General features: G+C 54.9%; 7 protein-coding genes across 7 annotated transcripts; 5 read left to right on the top strand and 2 right to left on the bottom strand.

Annotated features, from left to right (window-relative positions):
- Positions 1–248: 248 nt before the first annotated feature.
- Positions 249–720, top strand: GLOTRDRAFT_49414 (actin depolymerizing factor; the record flags this gene model as incomplete). The annotated part of the gene is made up of 2 exons (XM_007872195.1): positions 249–505; positions 585–720. Coding segments are annotated over 2 exons (393 nt in total), but the record flags the coding sequence as incomplete, so codon positions are not given.
- A 5936-nt stretch (positions 721–6656) lies between these two features.
- GLOTRDRAFT_133387 (uncharacterized protein) lies at positions 6657–8707 on the top strand (the record flags this gene model as incomplete). The annotated part of the gene is made up of 6 exons (XM_007872310.1): positions 6657–6692; positions 6962–7037; positions 7101–7180; positions 7235–7438; positions 7490–8051; positions 8166–8707. The coding sequence occupies 6 exons, from the start codon at positions 6657–6659 to the stop codon at positions 8705–8707; spliced, it is 1500 nt and encodes a 499-aa protein (XP_007870501.1).
- An 894-nt stretch (positions 8708–9601) lies between these two features.
- GLOTRDRAFT_118112 (GroES-like protein) lies at positions 9602–10979 on the bottom strand (the record flags this gene model as incomplete). Its single annotated transcript, XM_007872309.1, has 5 exons — positions 9602–9800; positions 9856–10253; positions 10315–10504; positions 10574–10652; positions 10714–10979. The coding sequence occupies 5 exons, from the start codon at positions 10977–10979 to the stop codon at positions 9681–9683; spliced, it is 1053 nt and encodes a 350-aa protein (XP_007870500.1). The 3' UTR covers positions 9602–9680.
- A 576-nt stretch (positions 10980–11555) lies between these two features.
- Positions 11556–13157, top strand: GLOTRDRAFT_133385 (uncharacterized protein; the record flags this gene model as incomplete). The annotated part of the gene is made up of 3 exons (XM_007872308.1): positions 11556–11773; positions 11862–12893; positions 12971–13157. The coding sequence occupies 3 exons, from the start codon at positions 11556–11558 to the stop codon at positions 13155–13157; spliced, it is 1437 nt and encodes a 478-aa protein (XP_007870499.1).
- A 287-nt stretch (positions 13158–13444) lies between these two features.
- Positions 13445–14782, top strand: GLOTRDRAFT_118111 (uncharacterized protein). The gene is made up of 5 exons (XM_007872307.1): positions 13445–13528; positions 13613–13987; positions 14042–14384; positions 14443–14543; positions 14602–14782. Exons 1-5 carry the CDS (start codon positions 13493–13495, stop codon positions 14629–14631), a joined length of 885 nt encoding a protein of 294 aa, XP_007870498.1. The 5' UTR covers positions 13445–13492; the 3' UTR covers positions 14632–14782.
- A 2448-nt stretch (positions 14783–17230) lies between these two features.
- On the top strand, positions 17231–18558 carry GLOTRDRAFT_96613 (GroES-like protein; the record flags this gene model as incomplete). The annotated part of the gene is made up of 6 exons (XM_007872306.1): positions 17231–17496; positions 17567–17645; positions 17726–17915; positions 17983–18270; positions 18319–18386; positions 18442–18558. The coding sequence occupies 6 exons, from the start codon at positions 17231–17233 to the stop codon at positions 18556–18558; spliced, it is 1008 nt and encodes a 335-aa protein (XP_007870497.1).
- GLOTRDRAFT_81668 (uncharacterized protein) lies at positions 18327–19683 on the bottom strand. The gene is made up of 2 exons (XM_007872305.1): positions 18431–19683; positions 18327–18365 (listed from the first exon to the last, which is right to left on the bottom strand). The coding sequence occupies exon 1, from the start codon at positions 19641–19643 to the stop codon at positions 18939–18941; it is 705 nt and encodes a 234-aa protein (XP_007870496.1). The 5' UTR covers positions 19644–19683; the 3' UTR covers positions 18327–18365; positions 18431–18938.
- Positions 19684–20406: the final 723 nt, after the last annotated feature.

The following is a 20406-nucleotide window of genomic DNA, read 5'->3' as shown; positions in this document are numbered from 1 at the left end:
CCAAGAGGGACGGTCACGTGAAGATAGAGGCACTGGCAATCGCCGTTGTCGGCCATCGCGATACCGGAAATGCTTTATATCGCGTACAACACATCTTGTTCAACTTCTAGTCTTTGACCGCGTCTACTTCACCGCCGTCGCTCCTATCTATTCTATCATTACTTGCTGACCAGACAATATGGCGAGTCGATATCCGATCTTTGTGTGGATGCGCTCTGAACGGTTGATCTTGGGATCACTCCTATTCACAGGCATCCGGTGTCGGAGTGAACCCCGAATGTCTCGAGGCCTACCAGGAACTCAAGTTGCGCAAGACGATGAAATACATAATCTTCAATTTGAACAAGGACAACACGGAGATCATCGTTGAGAAGAAATCGGATTCAAGCAACTACGAGGAGTTTTTGGCTGACCTGCCGGAGAACGAGTGCCGATGGGCCGTGTACGACTTCGAGTACGAGAAGGAGGGTGGTGGAAAGAGGAACAAGCTTTGCTTCATTGCCTGGTTAGTCCTGTAACCTGGAGCCTCTGTAGATTGACTCGCTGATCGTGCTCGTGTGCATCGCACCTGCTGCGTGCAACAGGTCGCCCGATGATTCAAAGATCAAGCAGAAGATGTTATTCGCCTCGTCGAAAGATGCGCTTAGGAAGACGCTAGTTGGTATCGCTGCTGAGATTCAGGGTACTGATCCCAGCGAAGTTGCGCAAGAAACGGGTTAGTGATACCCTCATCCGATCACCGTATGTATCTGGTGAACTGAATAACTACGTTTCATAGTCGTGGACAAGCTTCAGCGAGGCAACTAGTCTGGCGTCTGGTCTTCTCCGCCACGCGATCCCGTCCCTGCATCACCCTTTCATTCTGCGTCTCAAATATTTAAATCGATTCCTAGGAACGAGTCCGTGAAGAATAACAGAAGTTTTGTAGAATTGAAGTCGGACTGGAGGCTCTCTTTTACTTTCCATATATCATGACATCATGCTGGCAGACGTAATGGAACTAATGTCTACCCGAACGTCCTGAGTCGACCATGTTGTAATATCCTCATAAGTGCGCCCTTTACCGTACTTCCGGCGCCAATGCTGCCCTCCTTGACCTTGTCATGGTTCCCAAACATATCATAGGGGAGTTACTGCCATTCACATACGCACCGTGGGTCCTAGGAATGACACTTGTCTGTGTGGAGAAATAACTGGTAGATGGTAAGCCAGAATTTTGGTCAGGGGCGAGGCTTGATTGCTGCGCGATTACGCTTGACTGGTACCGATTCTCCGAAGTACTCCAACTTCCTCGTACATGCATTGGCGACGTCGGCAATCACGTAGATCTTGCAAGTGCTCTGAGAAGAAGCACACTGTAGCGGGCAGCCGGGTTAGGGTCAGGCGGCACCGACCAATTGGACAGACACGTTTGCAAAGCAGGGAGGCGACCTCAGCACTGATTGCTTACATTGATTTCGGAAGTTAGACAACCTGTGGAATGGCAGATACCAAGTGTAGTTTGTATCTGATAAACATGTCGAGCGGCTCCCAGATATTGTGTGTACGTGGAATATATGCGACACCTAGGACAGGGCTAGCGAGCGAGCCAGCGCTGAAGTACATCGGAAGGTGAGAGGGTCTTGCTAAATGCTTCATAGATGATTACCTGACGATACTGACTCCGTCGACGGTAGACCTGTCTCCAGCACGAATAATGAGGGTTATCCAGCAGCGGCAACGGCGGTAACGCTCCAAAGATGATACTTGCCATCTCGTCGTACTAGAAGGTGTCATAAGTAAGGAAGGACTGGATTGCTTCTCCGACCATACCCTGGCTGCGCAACACACAACGTACCCTGAGCAGAACTGACACAGGGAAAACCCGTTAGGCAACACGAGGTGACAGCCTAGCGGTGACGATTCTTCCCCAGGCGCTCGGACAGCTTTGACCCACCTCTAGCTCGGCGACCCCTCCGTCCATTCCTTCCATCTTGAGCCGATAGGATCATAAGCTCTTGGTAGCACCGGGGACATGGCTGTCCTAGCGAATTGACATGTCTCAGCAATAATAAGCCGGACGTACCCTTGAAGGACGAGTAGCCACAATCCTGGATGGCTCGCCCATCCGCAAGGACATTGAGCAGTAGAGTCGTCCTTGACGATGGATCGAGCTAGGTAGGTGAAAGGACGGCTTTAGAAGTGTAGGAACAATACTAAGGACTCTCTGGCATGGCAACTTTAACGAGGACGTTGCGACGGGGAGCCGTATAATTGCATCTGATCCCAGGACCACCATTGAATTACGAATCGGAGGGTACAATCAACGGCTAAACTGTAAAAGAGATATGAACAGCATGTCGAGGAGAGATTCCAAGACATCGTGACCAAACAGGGAAAGCATCCACAACGCACTCGGAACGTTGCGCCAGGCTTCTAATGCAAAGATGCCACGCCATGAGAACGTTTGAAGTGGCATATCGGACCGATGCGAAGATGCCACTTGATCGTTCCCACCCCAAGGCCTATGACTTCCGGAGAATACAAGGTTGACGACATGGTCTACCCAAGTCTTGGACTTCCAGAGCTTGCGGCCACAGGGTCGTGCTCGTCGAATAAGGAAGCCCTAGGGTATACAGGAGCAAGGCTGCTTGATGGACAAGTCGCATGCTTAGCGGCAGACCGTGTTACTGGCACCAAACGGGACAACGTCACGCAGCACTTGAACAACGCCGGAGGCCAGAGTGACATGATATCAGAAGATGCAGGGTATTTTACACGCCTCTCGTGAGAAAACACAGTCTTGAGGCTCGAAACATTGGAATCCAGGGGTGTGGACGAATACCTTGCCAAAGCAACGCAATTACCGTGAACGATCGTGCAACGAGGTGGATTTTGACCGCCTAGATCCCTGGCAAATCTTGAGCCAATGACTCGGACAAAGATTGGTAACGGCACGCCACGAGAGTGAATCAAAAGCTTACTATATTTTGCCAGTGGAACGGTTGCGAGACAGACTTGGGAGCGAGGCTAGATGGGGTCAAGGAAAGCTCCGAATGTGACTCCCCTTGACGCAATTACGACACAGTCCAGCCGCAGCCAGTTCTACAACGGGTACATCGACCTGCGGACGGACAAGTGTCGCACTCATCAGTTCGGGTGTATTCCTGCTCTTGTTTGTGTACGTTCAGAGCAATGTTACTGTATTCCACAACATTGCTGCAGCAGGGATATCGTTCTAGGGGCCTAGCTTCCATTCCACGTCAGGATTTGATACGTGATGCAGACCGGTCGCCTTTGCGTCCATCGCTTGGTCTGGTTGGCTGCTCAGGGCCACACAGCCCGCGACAGATGCCGGCATGGAAGAAGTTTGGTTCGCTCCTGATCATCGGCGATACCCAGAGCAGTTAAATACCTCGCCGCATATGCTACTCGGGATCACAAGGATCTAGTGCCAACGGAGAAATAATTTTGAGTGAATGTGAGTGCTCGGTACCACTCAAACGATGGCGAGCGTATCAAGCGGTGGAATAGACACTTCTCATCATGGACGTGACACTTCTAGCCGCATGACTGAGTCTCGCCTAGCTGAGTAAACCTTCTAACATCCAGGGGTATGCGAAAGCATGGCTTCATATGCAAGCAGGAATTAGAGGCCGTTCCTGTAAACGGGAAGCAACCCATCCATCGTAGCGAGTGAATGCAGTGCGCTGTTGTATGAGAAGAAGACGGAGGGATGACGGTAGACATTGGAATGCCATTGACGCGGCGATCAATACTATAGCGGCGTGTAGGAACTATGCGAATCGATCCAATGAACGGGACAGGCCAACAGGGCTCCTGCGTCGCCAGCAGCCGCCCATGCAGGGTCAGGGACCGCAGCACCTCGAAAAGGGGAAACATGGCCAAAACGCAGTGGCCACATCAGGCATGGAGTACCTGACTCTCGAGGAGCAATTGTGGTAGCGAACTTGTTGAGTTTGGACTGCAAAATAAGGAAGATCAACACACAAAAATATCACGCGCTCCATAAAATCCTTGGGACTCACGATAGGCAACATCGTTTCCTCCTAGCCTCCAGCACTACGCAGATCGTCCGTTGTATGCGCCGCCCGACCACAAAAACGGTCGATCCTCGTCAGAACTCGAGTTTAAACATACATGGAAGAGCCGCAATGAAATCGCACAGCGTCATGCCTTGGGCGGAGCCGCGTCAGCCAATCCGCGGAAAAGCGTTTGTAACTGTGTGCGTCTCCCATCAAGCCCGGGCCCTCTAACGTAATCACTGAAACTCTCTACAGCCCTCGGAGCCTGAGCATAGGCGGTAGAAGGCCCGTTCGGAGCGTGACCCCGATGAGAACCTATCTTCACCCCGGACAGAAGAGAAGGCACGACGCCGTGAACCGTAGACGAGGACGGCTTGTTTTACACCATCCCTTCGGGCGGCCCCATAGTGAGGAATTTTCGCCCGGCGACTGCTGGCTTGGGAGGCACTGCATCAGGGGGCCCACAGGCGCACCACCAGGAATTCATATGCGTCCAGCCTCGAACCCAGTACTAGAGAACGATGCCCGAGGCTCTGCGCACTGCGCCCGAGAGACAGTACGTCCGCACCAGCACGTGAGATTCCAGTAACGTGAGACCAAGCGGACAACCTTCCTTGCCCTCGGAGAGCACGATCGACCACTTCCGGGACTATACCTTATGCGTAGGTATGGGAATGATGGTGCTGAGATGGCGAGTGTGTAGACTGAAGAGAATGAAACCTTCTTCGACCCACGGTCATGCACTTCCAGCCCGCTCTTGACAATGATTGATTTCATACAGCCGGGACAAGGCTGTTAGCCCAAGTATTGAGTGTATATGAAGTGATGCTTCCAATTGGATGTCGGTGGAATGGTAATGGTGTATCACCTCGCTCTGTTGCGGCGGCGAAAAGCGAGGCTGTGGCCGCTGGGCGGTGCCGTTGATGGAGCTTCCATGGACGTATCAGCGTATCTTGGCTTACAGGCTGACGAACGCTTACTCGAAGGAACATCTAGAAACAAAGAGCTAGCCTGTTCGTGGGTTTCGCACGCACATGCTTGGGAAAAAGACGCGCGCAGCCGCGGGTCGGAGTTCCGTCTCTGCTAACCAGCTCCGCATGAATGTATTGTGCCATGCGTTCAACAGAGCGAGCGAGACGCGTCTTGTGGAGCCTCTGGACTTCATGTTGTTTATCACCGTCAGCGGTCCGCCAGGAAGGCGCTCCCGAGGTGTCGAGCTACAGGCCCTCTTGGGTTTTCACCTTGCGCCACACATGCGCATGATCGCCTAGAAAATCATTTGACTATCCTCAATGAAACTTACGACCGTGACGTACACGTTGGTCGCAAGACCTGCACGGTAGATTTTGATGCTGTAATTCTTCCTTGGCTTTTCTTCCACATATCCTCACAGGGCGCTGGTAAGTCGTACATATCACAGATGTATCGCAAGGGGGCAGGCAAAATGTTCAGCAAGTGTATTGGGGGCATGCTTGAACGCGAGCGGTTTCCTACCCAAGTCGGATCTAGTATCTGGAATGCTCAACGCAGCCGGTATTGGTTATATGTGATAAGGATCGCGGGGATTGAATTGGTCCTTCCGGAAAGAGGGGAAGCGATCTTAATCTTGCGATGTATCATAGCTCCCAGGGTTATAGTCGTCAGTTCGCGGGATTCAGAAGCGAGTACGCACTTACCGCGCTACAAGGGAGTGCGCGGACATTGAGATAGCGCAGAATTGGTCTAGCCGGGGACGGATGGGTGCAGGGGACCAAGGGGATTCCCATGGCCAGCGCGCCATGTCCGCAGACGAGAGATCGAGGCTGGCAGGCGTGGGTGCCCAAAATAACACGCCTTGATTGATTTTACGGAATGCGAAGCAGGACGGATCGGATATTTGGCAGGAACGCTCTCCTCTACGCCGGGGATACGCCGGTCACCTGCTGCGACGGTGACAATGCGAGGCCTCAGTGGAGACTGTGGGTTCGAAGAGACTGAAGAGTGGCCGGGCCATGAAACCGCGACAAAGCTCGAATGACTGGCTAAGTCATCCGACCCAGCGGTGAACGGAACGGAAGAAGACAGCCATTCCTACTAGGCACAGATGGCGTTCTGTGTGAAGATCTATCTGTTGGACACGGCGGCATGTGGCGGTTCGAGAAGGAGAAGTAGAACGTTTGCTTACCGGTCGGCGAATGGAACGGAGACGGAGGGTATCGCGGCGATGAGTTTGTTCCACCTTGTTGAAGAAATAAGGAATATACGGAAAAGGATAAACGCTCTCTTTCTCGGAGAAAAAACATACGGAAAAAAGGGGAAAACACGAGTCTACAACTCGGATTGTGGCATTCGAGATCTGCTGGATCCAGTAAGAACTGGATCAGCCAAAAAGGCGCTGACTGCGGAGAAGCATCAGCCGCCGGGAGCAATTCAAGATTCGGTGACCTTGTTGGGAGGTTGTAAGGTTTTGTCATCCAGCCACGGCCGGCACGAAGGTGGGAGGACGGCATGCCGAGAGCCAGTTCAAGACCTCGCGCAGAGTCCCCAGAGCTTGTCTCCCGCATCTCCTTCCTTTGTCTCTCCCTCCGCCTCGCGTCTGTGCACCACTGAGCGCGCCCGTCGTCGTATCCGTTCTTCAAGGCAACCGCGAGCATGGGCAGGCGAAAGATTGAGATTCAACCCATCACCGTACGTCGCTTTCCAATTAGCATCACTTTTAATAGCGTCGTCTATTACTGTCTCGACTTTTTTTGCGCCGTTGGCCTCTGCGTGTTTCTCGTCTTCCGCTCGCTTACGACGCTTTTCTTAGCACGAGCGTAATCGCTCCGTCACTTTTCTAAAGGCAAGTCGAGCCTATTTTTATGCCCTGCTTCGGCTTGGCGTGCTGACCTTTTTTTATCTGCTTGTATTTCAATTTCCTGCGTCGTCTGCGCTGCTCTGCTCGTCGTCGCGCACAGCGGAAGAATGGGCTCTTCAAGAAAGCGTACGAACTGGGTGTACTTTGCTCGGTTGATGTTGCCGTCATCATCTTCGGTGGGTTCCATTTCTCCAGACTTACACCCAGCTCCGAGCTTACACCGTCCTATCAACCCTCAGAGGAACGGCCAGGCCACCATGTCAAATGCTACGAATACTGCTCTCGTGACATACGTGATATTATAGACCGTCATAATCACGTATGTACCCTCTCTCCGTCGTTGCTATGTAGCTGTGCTCACTAGGCGCCCAAGTTCGATGGCGAACGGGACACCCGTACTCCCGCCGACTTCGGTAATAACAAGGCAGAGGAGGCTGGAGACGATGATGATGGAGACGACGACGACGATATGGGCAGGAGCAACGGCGCAAAACGCAGGGATGGCCTCCGCCCCAAACCGGACGTCAAGAAAAACAGTGGTCAGTTGAGGCCAAACGATCTCTCCATGAGCGTTGATGTATGTTGTCAAAGCTCTATTCGCTGATCGCTGGTACTAACTGTCTCATAGTCTGATTATAGACCCATGACCATCCCCGCAGCTCCCCTGTCAAACCTCCAATTACCTTCCTCAGTCACTAATAGTTCTTCCCTCCCCATCTCTGGTGAACGTCTCAACCAACCACCCCCCAAGAAACTGCGACCAAACCCCGGACAACTCACTCCCACAGGTGCCCCATTGTCAGCTCATACACCCACCTTCCCTCCTTATGACCAAGACCCAGCCTACCGTCTGAACTATCCGGTACACCAGAACAATCTGTCTTCACATGCGGCTCAGTCGTTCAATGCGAGCATGTTCCCGGGCTCGCCACCTCCGCCGTCAGGCAATAACCTGTTCGACTTCCCGGGAACCAGGAGGACTACGAGTTACCAGGATGCTTATAGTGCACAACCGCGACTCTCGCAAGGACATGTTCATGGACAGGATGCCTTGAGTTTCCTAGGTCCCGGTGGTGGTCATAGAAACTCGTCGAGCCAGGGACAGAACTTCGGTGCCTCCTTCGATTGGCCTATCCACCAACAGGCACCACAGCAACAGCAGCAAGCCCAATCGGCGCATCATAGTCCAGGTACGTACCTTCTCCTATGCCCTCCATTGCAGAAAGACTTACAATGCTGCCAATTACCCTGCGCGCCCCGCGCCCTCTGTGAATCAATGAACCCCTGTACGCACCTTTACTCAGCTCAAGCCGCGCATAACGCCCATGACACGCCCTGGTTTGATTTGCTGAGCTCAGCCTCGGCACAAGCTTCATTGCCCCAGCCCGCGTCCACGCCCGTCCCCTCTCTCCACCTGCCATCGTTCAATCATGGCGGGGCATCCCACAGTCACAGCAGCTCGAGCAGCAACGACAGCCGCCGTCCGAGTTTGTCATGGGAGCGGCAACAGCAGCACGACGTGCCGTCCGTTCCCAGCTCAGCTACCCCAGTGAACCACCCGCCTGGAAGCGCGGGCAGTGGTGGTGGAGGTGGTGGACAGGGGTCGCCGCCGAATTCGACTGTCGTGTCGCCGGCGCTGTCGCACAAACGTGCCCGAGTGGATTCGAGCGCTAGTGGGAGTGTCGCGGACGTCCCGCCCGGCTCTGCGGGGAACGGGGGGGATAGTGTTGCCGCCGTGGATGGTGTGGGTGAGGGGGATGGAGATAGGGGGTCCTCGGCGAATGGAACTGGAGGGATCAAGACAGAGGGGGAAGGAGGTAATGGGACGTCCATTCCTGCGGATTGATCGTCTGCAACGGGGCCGATGCCTCGTGCGAAGCCTGCGGACGATGTTGTGCAGGCGGATGAAGGGACTGGGATCGGTGTCGTCTGTGTAAGGGTTCTTGAGGTCGGCGTGGGGTAGTTGGTTCGCGCGGTAGGTCTCCTCCAGATCGCGGTCGCCATCGCCACTCCCTCGTGCAGTCCTGAAGCCACCATTCTCTGCAGCTCGCGCGCGTCTCCACCCCATCGTGACTCGGAATGGACAGAGATGAAAGCAGGTGACTTACAGTGTACTAGGGGGACATTCTTGACTTTACCTTCATGGACAATGGACCGTCGGCTACGAGTACCTGTACGAGTGGGGGTGGGCGGAGAGGGGCACGCGTCGGACGGTTCTTAAGTAGCCTCAGGGCCTTTTTATATCGGCGGCGAGATGTGCATGCGACGAGATCCGTCTCTGCATCACGGACGCGGCCAATCGCCAAATGGACTGTATAACCCCCTCCCCGGGCCCGAAACACGCTTGGCTTTATGTAGGTCGTTTGTTCTCATCGTGCTATTTTCTTCTTTCTTCTGCCCGTCGTCTCTTCGCTGCCATTCCATTTCTAGTCCTAGGCGTCGTCATGAACATGTAATGTACGTATATATACGCAAGGCCTCTGCCCCGTGCTGTGGACCTCGACCCGTGATGTGCTGCAGATTCAGAACGATGGTCTGCTGCGCGTGTATGTATATCTTGTCAATTGGTGTATTTTGGACCATTGTTGGCTTGACTCGCGATCGTCTAGTTGGTTTCCAATTTCGGGGGATAAGCCCGGTGGGCGAGCTTAGATTCGACGTGCTCGAACTCCGCGACTTTGCAGAGGAACGAGGAGTGATGGGAGTTGTGGTGCCTCTCGCTGGATGTATGACGCTATCAGGACCATCAAATAAATTATTCGGAGTCGTGTACTACACACATACAGCACATCATTGGCATTTCGACTTGCGCATTGACCTCACTGCGTCTCATGGGGATGCACGACCAGTTTCTGTCCGCTTACCCGGCCTTCCTCCAGCTCCTGCAAACCCTCAGGTATGGCATTCAACCCGCCCGGGAGAACGCGTACAGGGTTCGGCTGGTTGAACTCGGAGATCAGCAGCCGTCAGGCTATAGGCCATGCATATGCTCACCTTGATCTCCCCCTTCTTAAGTAAATCCTCTAGGGCAGCAAAGAACGTCTTCGCACTCTCCCTCTGCCCCGGCAGAGGCGCATGCGCGATCCCAAACACCTGCATCGCCGTCTTCCCCTCGCTCTTCCCCTCTTCGACGTCGAACACCGGCGGGAGCGTGACCACGAGCACACCGCCCGGCGCGAGCAGCCGCCACGCCGCGTGCTGCGTCTCGCCGAAGCTCACCGCGTCGTAGATGAGCGTGAGCGGCGCGGACGTGATGCCCGCGATCGCCGCCGCGGGGGAGAGGCTCCGGTCGACGACGTGCGTCGCGCCGAGGGATTTGAGGAGGGGCGCGTTGTGCGGGGAGGCGGTGGTGATTATGGGGGAGAGACCCGATAGTTTGGCGAATTGGATGACTGAGAGAAGGGCGGGCGTGAGCGTTGCTTTGGGGGGAGATATTGGAGTTGTGAGACGTACCGAGCTGGCCTACGGAAGATGAGCCCCCGAAGATGAGGATGGGCTTGCCCGCGTGTTTCTCGCGCCCGCCGGCCTCCCAGGGAGGGGTGAGCCCCGCGCCGCGGGGAAGGGGGTTGTACAGTCCGAATGCCGCCGAGATGGCTGAGCTGGGTAGGGTGGAGGCTTCGTCAAACGATAGCCCGACGGGAATCTGCCGTAACAGCGCGGGAGGTCGAGATATTATATTTATTTGGCTGCAGTGGGACGCTTGAACACATACCTTGGTGGTGAAGTCGGTGTCAGCGAGCGTGTACTGCTGGAAGCCAGCCTTGTCGGGCACGACATGGCCTTGTGTAAGCCTATTCGGAGTATATACCAGTCAGACCGGTGCACGAGTACGAGATACAACGCAGAACGTACACTCTATCACCCTTGGCGAAGCGAGTAACGCCCTCGCCGACAGCTTCAACGGTGCCTGCGATGTCTACCCCGAGAACGGCGGGGTATGGCTCGGCGAATTTCGACAACCCGTGCTCGTTCTTCTGGATCTTCCACTCCAGCGGTTGCAGTCCAGCCGATTCAACCCTGACAAGCAAGTCTCCCGGGCCGGGAGAGGGAATGGGCTTCTCCCCCACCTCGAACGACCCGAGTGGCTTGGGTAGGATGAGTGCTTTCTGTTGGGCCATGATGGGTCGGTATCGATGTGAATGGTGGTATACTCCTTGGGCAAAGCATGGCAGGCTTTATCGTCTGAGGTTAGCCGGTAGGGGTGGGGTTAAGCTGCTTGCTGCTGCTTACAAAGATGATCGCAAAGCTGCTAGTGCCTCAACGGTCGCAAGTTAATCAGCTCAAAGACCGGAGGCGCGTGATGGAACTGAAAATCCCAGGTACAGATGCCCATAGCTGTGAGTGGTGCGCGGAAGGCGAAATGTCCGCTGACGTTGTCTCTTGTGCTAACGGGGCGCGACTCACGGCAAACCGCCTGCCAGAAGGGAGGCAATCCCGTCAAAAAAGCCTGGTATTTGAAGCAAAGTAGCTGCAGTATGCTGTTCAGCATCGGGCAGCCTCACCGTGACCGAGCAAAGTAAGCATGGAGCGGTCGTCGCGCTCGAGGACACCGTCGTTGACGTCGGCCGGTGCAGGAAACAGAGTGCAAGTGCAAGTGATTGACGCATACATTCCCACGGCCCTCTGTCGATCGTGAATGTGCACGCGCGAGGCTGTGTCTGTACCCTCCCACCTTACTTAGCATCACTATTGCAATGGCAGAAACTCGAGTAAAAGCGGAACGACAAGCCAGCCCGGACATCCCGCTCTCCAAGGCGCAAGCAGTACAACCCAATGCAAAGAAGACGCGAGCGCCGCCGCGGCAGGTGGTATACGCTACCACTGAACAGCTCGACGTTCTCAAAGCTGCCCTCGAAGTAACGCAACACCCAAAGTCCGCACAAATAGAGGACTTGGCTTCGCAAACTGGACTGTACGTTTACCCCGAGCTGTTTGATACTGACGAAGGCGCCTCAATACGCGCATATATGCTGGATCTCTTCCGTTCCTTTCTGAACCAGTACAGCTACGTGGATCAAGAACTGGTTCATTCGTCAGCGCAAGAAAGAAATCATGCGAATAAAAGCTGAAGAGCCTCCCGACCCAACTCTCGTCTCTCAAGCATGCCAGTCGAACGCGGAGACCGTCCCAAGGAAGCCTCTATCGCCAGGGAAGTTCCGAAAGATTCTACCAGACAGAAACGAGCAGACAAAGCGTCGGCAAGTCGAAGTCCTGGACTCCCTGCCTCCGTCGTCTCTGCCGCCTTCCAGTCCTGGTCCTATGCTGTTCTCTGATACCACGATACCCGACTCGGATCCTGTCGCCACCTCCGACTTTGCCTCGGCGGTTACCTATCCGCCTGGCTATGCTCACGATCCTGGTGCACTCGAGTGCGGCGCGACTCTTTTGAACTTTGCTCAGGCTGAGGCTTCATCTCTGGCTCTCGAGCTGCCGAATTTCCGCAATTACCATGACAACCTTGCTTCCTCGGACTCGGCGCCCCGGAATCAGAGTAATACTCATGCTAGGGAGGCGCATATAACGACTTACGGCCGCAACCTGGCCGTCACCGAGGCGCATACTTCACCTCCTGGGCCGAACATCTCTGATGACCCATGTACCAGCTGCGTTCCCGTTGACTGGACTTCGTCGTCGGCAGAAGCGCATACACTTACCCATCGAGTCACGCAACCCTCTCCCAGGACCGGTTCTAGCGCTTGTGGTACTAATGCCCGAGGTGGACCAAGCTGGCCTGGACGCCGCGCAATACTGGCTGACGAGAACGGCCCCAGTCTCCCATCTGTCTTCTCGTCAGCGTCGACTCTAGGTGGAATGTCGCAGCGAGTTATGACGACTTCGGCGGCAGCTACTCCACTCGGCGACTCACGTTCGCACAACATGACCGCTGGCGCCTCGGCCGCCAGGACCGCTCATCGTCTCACTGAAGTTCCTGTATCTGCTGCATCGGAATCATTGCTTTCTTCCAGACGTCAGCCTCGCTCTGCAGGGGACAGTCTCGGCCTGCCTCCGAATTTCTTTCCCCCGTCTTCCAGGTTCAGGCTCTCCCCTCTCCTCTACCCGATCCTGCTAACTCTCACTAATGCATTCGTGATCTCCCTATTATCTGTAGACGAGAAGAAGAAGTATCCTCTTTCCTACCCCTCAACCCCGAGCCGAAGCCAAGGAACGTGTACGATAACGACCCCGCGCTGGTCGCGGAGGCGCTGGAGCTGCTACATCCGGATAGGTGGACTGATGATCCGTTTGTGGCTACGATGGTATTGGTGGATCTTGCGAGGAGGGGGTTTAGGTGGTGAGGAAGGCACGATGTTCGACGACGGTGTATGCGGCTGAGTCGCGATTGGCATTTTATGCTCTGTTTGCATGCCATGTTTGCTATTTGCGTGTCCACCGTACTGTATTTGCGCCGTGTACCAATCGTTCCATGGGACTTAGGGACAGCATGCACAGTCGCTTCGGAGCGCTACGCAGCGGGTAAGGTGACGCTATGACACGTTCGTTGGTTCTGGCGGTTTCCGGCGGTGCGGAGCGGCCGACTGCAACAAGCTTGCATCACGTCTTTTCTTTCCTTTCTTTCAACACTCCCCTCCCCAGCCGTACGACCCCGCCCCCTTCCTCTCTGTCTATAACGATGTCTGCCCCTCAGCCCGTCCCCCCGTCCTGGAAGGTCAGTGCAGGCCGGCCGACGCGTCCGAGTCGACGCGGACGGAATTAGAACTGAAACTGACCGAGGCCCGCGAACGCCACACAGGACATCGGCAAGTCGTCCAACGACCTGCTGGGCAAGGACTTCCCGATCCACGGCACGCAGGTCGAGGTGAAGACGTCGACGCCGTCGAACGTCGCGTTCAAGGTCGGCGGCTTCCGCGACTCCAAGTCCACCGCGATCACGGGCGACCTCGAGGCCAAGTACACCGACCGCAAGCACGGGCTCGTCTTCACGCAGACGTGGACGACGAGCAACGTCCTGCGCTCGCAGGTCGAGCTCGAGAACCAGATCGCCAAGGGCCTCAAGCTCGATCTCAGCACCGCGCTCATCCCCGACAAGGGCCAGAAGAGCGCTATTGTGAACCTGACCTACAAGCAGCCCGGCCTGCACACCCGCGCGTTCTTGGACCTGTTCAAGGTGTGTGGCGTCCATATAAGTGCGCCATTTGAGCGCTGACTGAACGCTGCGCAGGGCCCGACCTTCACCGCTGACACCGTCCTCGGCCGCGACGGCTTCCTCGTCGGTGGCGAGGCGTCGTACAACGTCACCGAGGGCAAGGTCACGCGCTACGCGACCGCGATCGGGTTCTCCGCGCCCGAGTACGCCGTCGCGCTGCACGGGCTCGGCAACCTCTCCATCTTCCACGCGAGCTATTACCACAAGGTCTCGCCCGACGTCGAGGCGGGCGCCAAGGCGATCTACGACACGAACGCGACCACGTCCGGCGTCGCGCTCGAGGTCGGTACGAAGGCGTACCTCGACTCGGCGGCGTTCGTGAAGGCGAAGATCAACAATGCTGGTATTCTTGCGCTGGGTGAGTTAGGAGTTGCTGGATGACCGTGATAAGGCCTGCTGATGGGTTTGTCTTGCAGGCTACACCCAGGCTCTCCGCCCTGGTGTCAAGGCGTCCTTCGGTCTTGCTCTCGACACCCAAAAGCTGAACGAGCCCAACCCCATCGGGCCCGCTCACAAGGTGCGTTATTACAGGCTGATCACGCATTCATCACAACTGATCACGCTGTTTCCTCCAGGTTGGCGCCAGCATCACGTTCGAGGGGTAAACCGCTTTGTTATTAGGATGGTAGGATACGTCTTGTGGTCTCTGTTAGAGGATGAAGTACACTACTTGACCTTCTGCGTATATTGCCCCCCGCTTACTTGCTTGCACAATACAATATCTTAACGAAACTTGGAACTTGTCCCATAGCAGCATAAACCGTGATAGGAGCAGTTACTGAGACCATGATGGTAAGGCAAGCTCTAGGGATCCGTGACCGGAGCCGTAGGTTCTGGACACCTCAGTAAGCGTCGGGTACTGGCGTGTTTTTCTTGACTGTTCGCTCATCCCAACGGCAGACATCCATGAAACCGTAAAGCGCGACGCACCCGATCTCCCGCATCCCTCAGAACATGCAGCACAAGCTTGAAATCCCGTTCTACACACATAACTAATATCGCCATGTACCAAATTCAGAAGCTCTATTCCCTTAGGAACCCCTCGGCTCCTTCGCAGTAGTGGACAAGGGTATCCCCTGCTGGCCCGGGCGATGATGCCTAGCGGAAGCTCGAGATATGCCTGCGTTTCAAGCAGTGCCCCGCTGTGCTGGGCGTGGACATTGAAGGTACCGTCGTACGCGTCGGAGAGGGGGTCACTGAGTTTGCTGAAGGAGATCGAGTGTATTGCCCCGATGTCTTCATCCATAACCCCAAAGCTGATGGGGGTACCTTTGATAGATAGGATAACCCAAGGCCATGACAAGGGCGGCTGCCGTTATGCACGCTCGCTGTGGTGGAGTTTAGTACCAAGGTGCAGACAAGCTTTACCTGCACTCAAGAGAGCAACCTGACGGAATCATATCTTTGCTTTCATCTGGGACACTGGCAGATGAAGCCGCCTCATTCCCAAGCGCCGTGATGACCATCGGGTTTGGGTTGCACGACCCCGCCGACGGCGGGACGGGGCTCATCCCTCCGGGAGGGCAGCGGTAGGCTGGTAGACCATCCCCGTCTCTGGGGTGCATCATCCAACGGGCAGCTTCAGTACGCCGAATACGTTCACCACCAGGAATAGAGCGGACGAAACTCATGTCCGCCTCGCTCTGCAACCATCCGTTTGCGAGGATTTCATGGTTTCTCCCCATTTGCCTCCCCGTGCAATGAGGCCTTCCTTAAGTCGTCGGCGCTATAAGCTAAAATAGGTTATATTCGCAAGCATAAGTGGTCCTTCGGTTGAGGGGCTGTCAGCTTAGAGGAGACGCCACAAGAGGCGTAGGACCAACCCGCGCTGGGCGGGGTGCGGGTGAGTCGTGCTTACCCTGCCGCCGGTGCTCGACGTGCAACAGCGGGAAGGAGCGTTGGTGATTCAAGGGCGTTGCACGTCGTGGGGATGGCGCATGCGCCCGTGACAGGGTACAGGGAGGCGGCGAAGAACCTGTTGACGCGCCTGAAGATCAATGCACGAAGAGATCAAGGCAAGCACGCGTAGCCTTACGATGAAATACGCTGATTGTTGGAACAAGCGAGCCCCGTATGCGTACTCTCGGGCGGCTACAAGCGTGCCAGAGGGCTTGAAGGAGCTGTGTGAGGGGTGGGTCAGTGGGCAGAAGCTCGTTGTGCACACGCGAGGGACCTAAGCGTGAATTGGAATGCCAGATGAGGTGAATGTAATAGTACGTACGCCTCCCAAGACCTGATAAATGGAGGGTAAATGGGTATGTACGTTCACTGGACTTACAGTCACTGTACTAGTACTTTTAAATTGTAGCTATGACCTTGGGCTTGGAAATTGCGTGCCTGCCATTGCCTCAACGGCGTACTATATCATATAGTCTGTGCTAGAACTTAAGTGATATGCATATCATGATGATATGCATATCACTTAAGTTCTAGCGCAGACGGAGAAGCTCCTTAGTAAGGCTGCTCTGAAGGTTGAACGTTAACCTGGAAAAACCTGCACGCTGACCAATTGCTGACGGGGACACCAAGATAACTCTGATCCGTCCTATTTGTTTCTTGTTGTATAACACGGTGCTTTCCAACGGGCTGCATCGGCATGGATCAACTAAGTCGCTGAAGGAGAGCCGCGTGAGCGGCGGAAACCCAGAGCATCCTCTGGAGACCCAGGACTGAATCGCGCAACGAGATCGGAGAATATTGGGTATTGCTAGCGCTGTACTACTGGTATACACGCGATACAAAGCGTCGGCCCCGCGAGTGTTGGCTGTGAGAATCGAGGTACGCCGGGCCTTGCGTATATTGCCCCCGCGGCTTACAATACAATATATCTGTGCTTGGTAGCATTGATCAAATGATCCGATCATGAAAGTAAGGCGAGCTGAGGAGATTCATCAGAACACGAGACACGCAACGAACGTACTAAGTACTTAGAGCTGGCGGCCCCGGTATGCGTATTAGTAACCTGCGCAGCGGTGAAGAGGGTTGACTGCCCGCTCAGAGTCATTCCGAATCATTCGACCCCCGTACATAGCTAAGTCTACGACGCGGCGTGCCGGCAAGCTGAAGCATTATTCGTAAGCCTGTGGTCGACATTGACTCGACAGGATTGCGTACCGGGACCCCGCACTCACCACGCATAAAAAGCCCAGGCGCGATGCAACACAAAACATACGAACTCCACTCTCCCATATACCCAGCACGACTATGTCCCAGATACAAAAAGCTTTGGTCCTCCCGGAAGCCAATGCGAGCTTCGCAGTAGTTGATAAACCCATCCCCTCCCCCGGCCCGGACGACCTGCTCATCAAAGTCGACGCGACCGCACTCAACCCCGGCGAGTGGAAGATGTGGAAAGTCAAGGAATTTGCGCGCTTCGTGGAACAGTATCCCACCGTGTTTGGCGTGGACATCGCAGGCACAGTCGTGCGAGTCGGCGAAGGGGTCACCGGGTTCGCTGAGGGTGATAGGGTGTAAGTTTGGTCTCCGCCCTCCTGGATGCCATCGCCTTTGTTCATGGCGCTAACCGGACCTCCGTTATAGAATTACGCAAGGACATTTCTCACAGGACAGAGGCGGCTATCAGCACTATACGCTGGCCCTAGCGGACTTCAGCACAAAGGTATGAATCAGCTCACATTCACCTAAGTATCTAGCCTGACGAGATCATACCTTTGATCCGCCCTTCTGTGGCACTGGCAGATCCCCGCCTGGCTATCGTCGGACGAAGCCGTTTCTATCCCCAGCGCGGTCGTCACCGTCGGGTTTGGGTTATACAACCCAGCGCCCAGCGGGGCAGGCCTCACCCCTCCCTATGAGGCAGGCGGGCGCGGGAAGTACGCAGGCAAGCCTTTCCTCGTCTTCGGCGGCGCATCCTCCAATGGGCAGCTGGGTACGTCACATACATTTGCCACCAGAACAAAAGGCCTAACTCACGTACTTCCTACCTCTGCTCGCAGCCATCCAATTCGCGAGGATATCAGGGTTCTCTCCGATCATCTCCACGGCCTCGCCTCGCAATGAGGCCCTCCTCAAGTCCCTCGGCGCAACGCACGTCGTCGACCGTTCCTCGCCGAACGTGAGATCAGATGTATCAGCCATTACCGATGGTGCACCGCTGGAAGTGATCTACGACGCGGTCAGCTTGGAGGAGACGCAGCAGGCGGCGTGGGACCTGCTCGCGCCGGGCGGAGTGCTCGTCCTCACCCTTCCGCCGGTGATCAACGTCGAAGGCGACAAGAGCACAGGTAAGAGGGCGCTCGTAATCCTAGGGATTGCGCATGCGCCTGTGCCAGGGCACAGGGACGCTGCGAAGAACTTGTTTGCGGCCCTTGGAGATTGGCTTGCGCGAGGAGATATCAAGGTGAGCACAGGTGTAACCTGACGGTGAAGTATGTTGATTTTTACCTTTTAATCAGCCGAACCCCATCCGCGTGCTCCCGGGAGGGTTAAAGAGTGTGCCGGAGGGATTGAAGGAGCTAGCGGAGGGAAGGGTCAGTGGGCAAAAACTCGTTGTGCACCCACGGGAGACATAGGTGGGAACCGGGATGTGAGACGAGGCGAATGTACTAGTAATCATGCTTGCCGAAGATCTGGTTAATATAGGGTATATGGATGTGAACGTTTATTAGACTTACGGCGAATTGTAGAGAACAAGACTTGCGAAGTGCAAGCTGGCGTTGACAGTGAACTGTGTGATATGCAGTCCGCTTCTAATGATAGTCAGAGCTCTGAAAGACTCGATTGTGTCATACACTGGCATCCTGTCAGGGCACCATGCATACCGAGGGAGAATCACGAAATCAGGAGATTGAATACTGATACATTGTACAAGCTTTTGCCGTTCCCGGATAGTCAAGGAAGCAGCATAACCATAGTCCTGTCCCACAAGCCAACCAAAAATGCGCTCCTGCAATCAATCTTTCGCGTAGGGGGTGCGACATAAGGCGTCCGCCCCGCTGACCATAAGATACTTTGCCGTCAGTTCGTGCGCCCATCCGAGCAATTTCTTCGTTAGGGGTAGTGTCTTCGCCGAACTCAAGTCCAGCGGATTCCACATGAACGTCTGATTCGTAATGGTCGTGATATCATCCTCTCGTGACAGGCGTATGACCAACGCGCCAGCGACACGTTCGTCAGGCCCTTGCATTTTGAATTCCACTAGGCCCTGGGAGTCCTCCCTGTGGGCGACGTGGTACATCCCCAGCACCGCGTCGCCCACCTTGAACTCGAGCCGTCGGACGCCCTCGGGGGTGTACGCCTCTGACGCGCTGTCGGCCTTGCCCTTATTCATCCACCGCATGAGATACCCCTGGGGAGTGCGGGTGAAGATGCTGAAGTTGTTCCGGAGGTACAGAGTCAACAATTGCGAAGTCCCGACCGGTGCTAAGCTCTTCGTCGGGAGCTCGAGGCGCAGGGAGTCGGTGAATATCTTGGCTCCGGGTCTATTGGCACCCGGGGGTAAATTGCTGGGTCCGTCGCCTCGAACGTATGGGCCGAGCTCCGTGTACTCGTGCTTGACTCTCTTCGACAGTCGGCGATCAAGGTAGAGCAGATAAACTACTCCAGCAGCTGGCGGGATGAGGAGTGCGGTGAGCGTCGAGGATGTAAGCAGTCCCATGGCGTCTTTCGAGAGTCGATGGTGGAGATATCCAGGCTTGGACTGAGACACACCTTTTGTATTAGTTACTATAGGAGCCGATACTTTGACAGTGAAGATTCTGTCCAGTTCGGGTCATCACGGGGGACAAGAGCTTGGCTTCCTCACTTATCGACGAGAACGTACTTGAATTGCTATTCCATCATGTTCCAACGGCGAAATAGCGTTCAGCATGGCAAAATTACAACATAGTAGTCTCTGGAGTGAAGGTTGTCAGGTACGTTGCAAAGGATTTCTGGTTCTTGATCCCCAGTGGAAATCGACAATATTTTCGTGTTTTTAGATGCTTTAAATATATTTGCATATGTTTACCTGTATATTTTGGAGGCCACAGACTGCTGAATGACACTTGCATGCAGGCTCCTAAACCACCCGTCCTTAGCGTTCGCGCTCCTCTAATTACTAGGGCAGAAGTGAAATATTATGTAAGAAAATATATTATATGAGAATTACCGGATACAGAATGAACAAGAGGAGGAGAACGCTATAGGACGGCTGGAACAAATCGTCTCCCCGAGATCACCGAGTCTGACTAAGCATGCCAAAAACGGCAGTAGCTGAATTGCTTCAACAGCAGTGGGTGGGCAATTGGGGTCATATAACATAGTTGTATGAGTTCGAAGCAACTTATAAGACATTCAATGAAGCTCTCAGACACTCGGGCTGAGTATTCAGTGAGCATATAGTACACTCACTACTGTTGAAGCAATTCAGCTACTGCCGT

The sequence above is a fragment of the Gloeophyllum trabeum genome (genome assembly GCF_000344685.1).
Source record: "Gloeophyllum trabeum ATCC 11539 unplaced genomic scaffold GLOTRscaffold_00017, whole genome shotgun sequence".
Classification (NCBI taxonomy): Eukaryota; Fungi; Basidiomycota; class Agaricomycetes; order Gloeophyllales; family Gloeophyllaceae; genus Gloeophyllum; species Gloeophyllum trabeum.
This window is presented reverse-complemented; position numbering and strand designations above follow the sequence as displayed.

Excerpts from the sequence above, each read along its gene's own strand:
- GLOTRDRAFT_118111 (XM_007872307.1), top strand. The coding sequence starts at position 13,493 with ATGTCTGCCCCTCAGCCCGTCCCCCCGTCCTGGAAG. Across the intron at positions 13,529-13,612 it reads CCGTCCCCCCGTCCTGGAAG|GACATCGGCAAGTCGTCCAA; the intron begins GTCAGTGCAGGC and ends AACGCCACACAG. Across the intron at positions 13,988-14,041 it reads CGTTCTTGGACCTGTTCAAG|GGCCCGACCTTCACCGCTGA; the intron begins GTGTGTGGCGTC and ends AACGCTGCGCAG.
- GLOTRDRAFT_81668 (XM_007872305.1), bottom strand. The coding sequence starts at position 19,643 with ATGGGACTGCTTACATCCTCGACGCTCACCGCACTCCTCATCCCGCCA.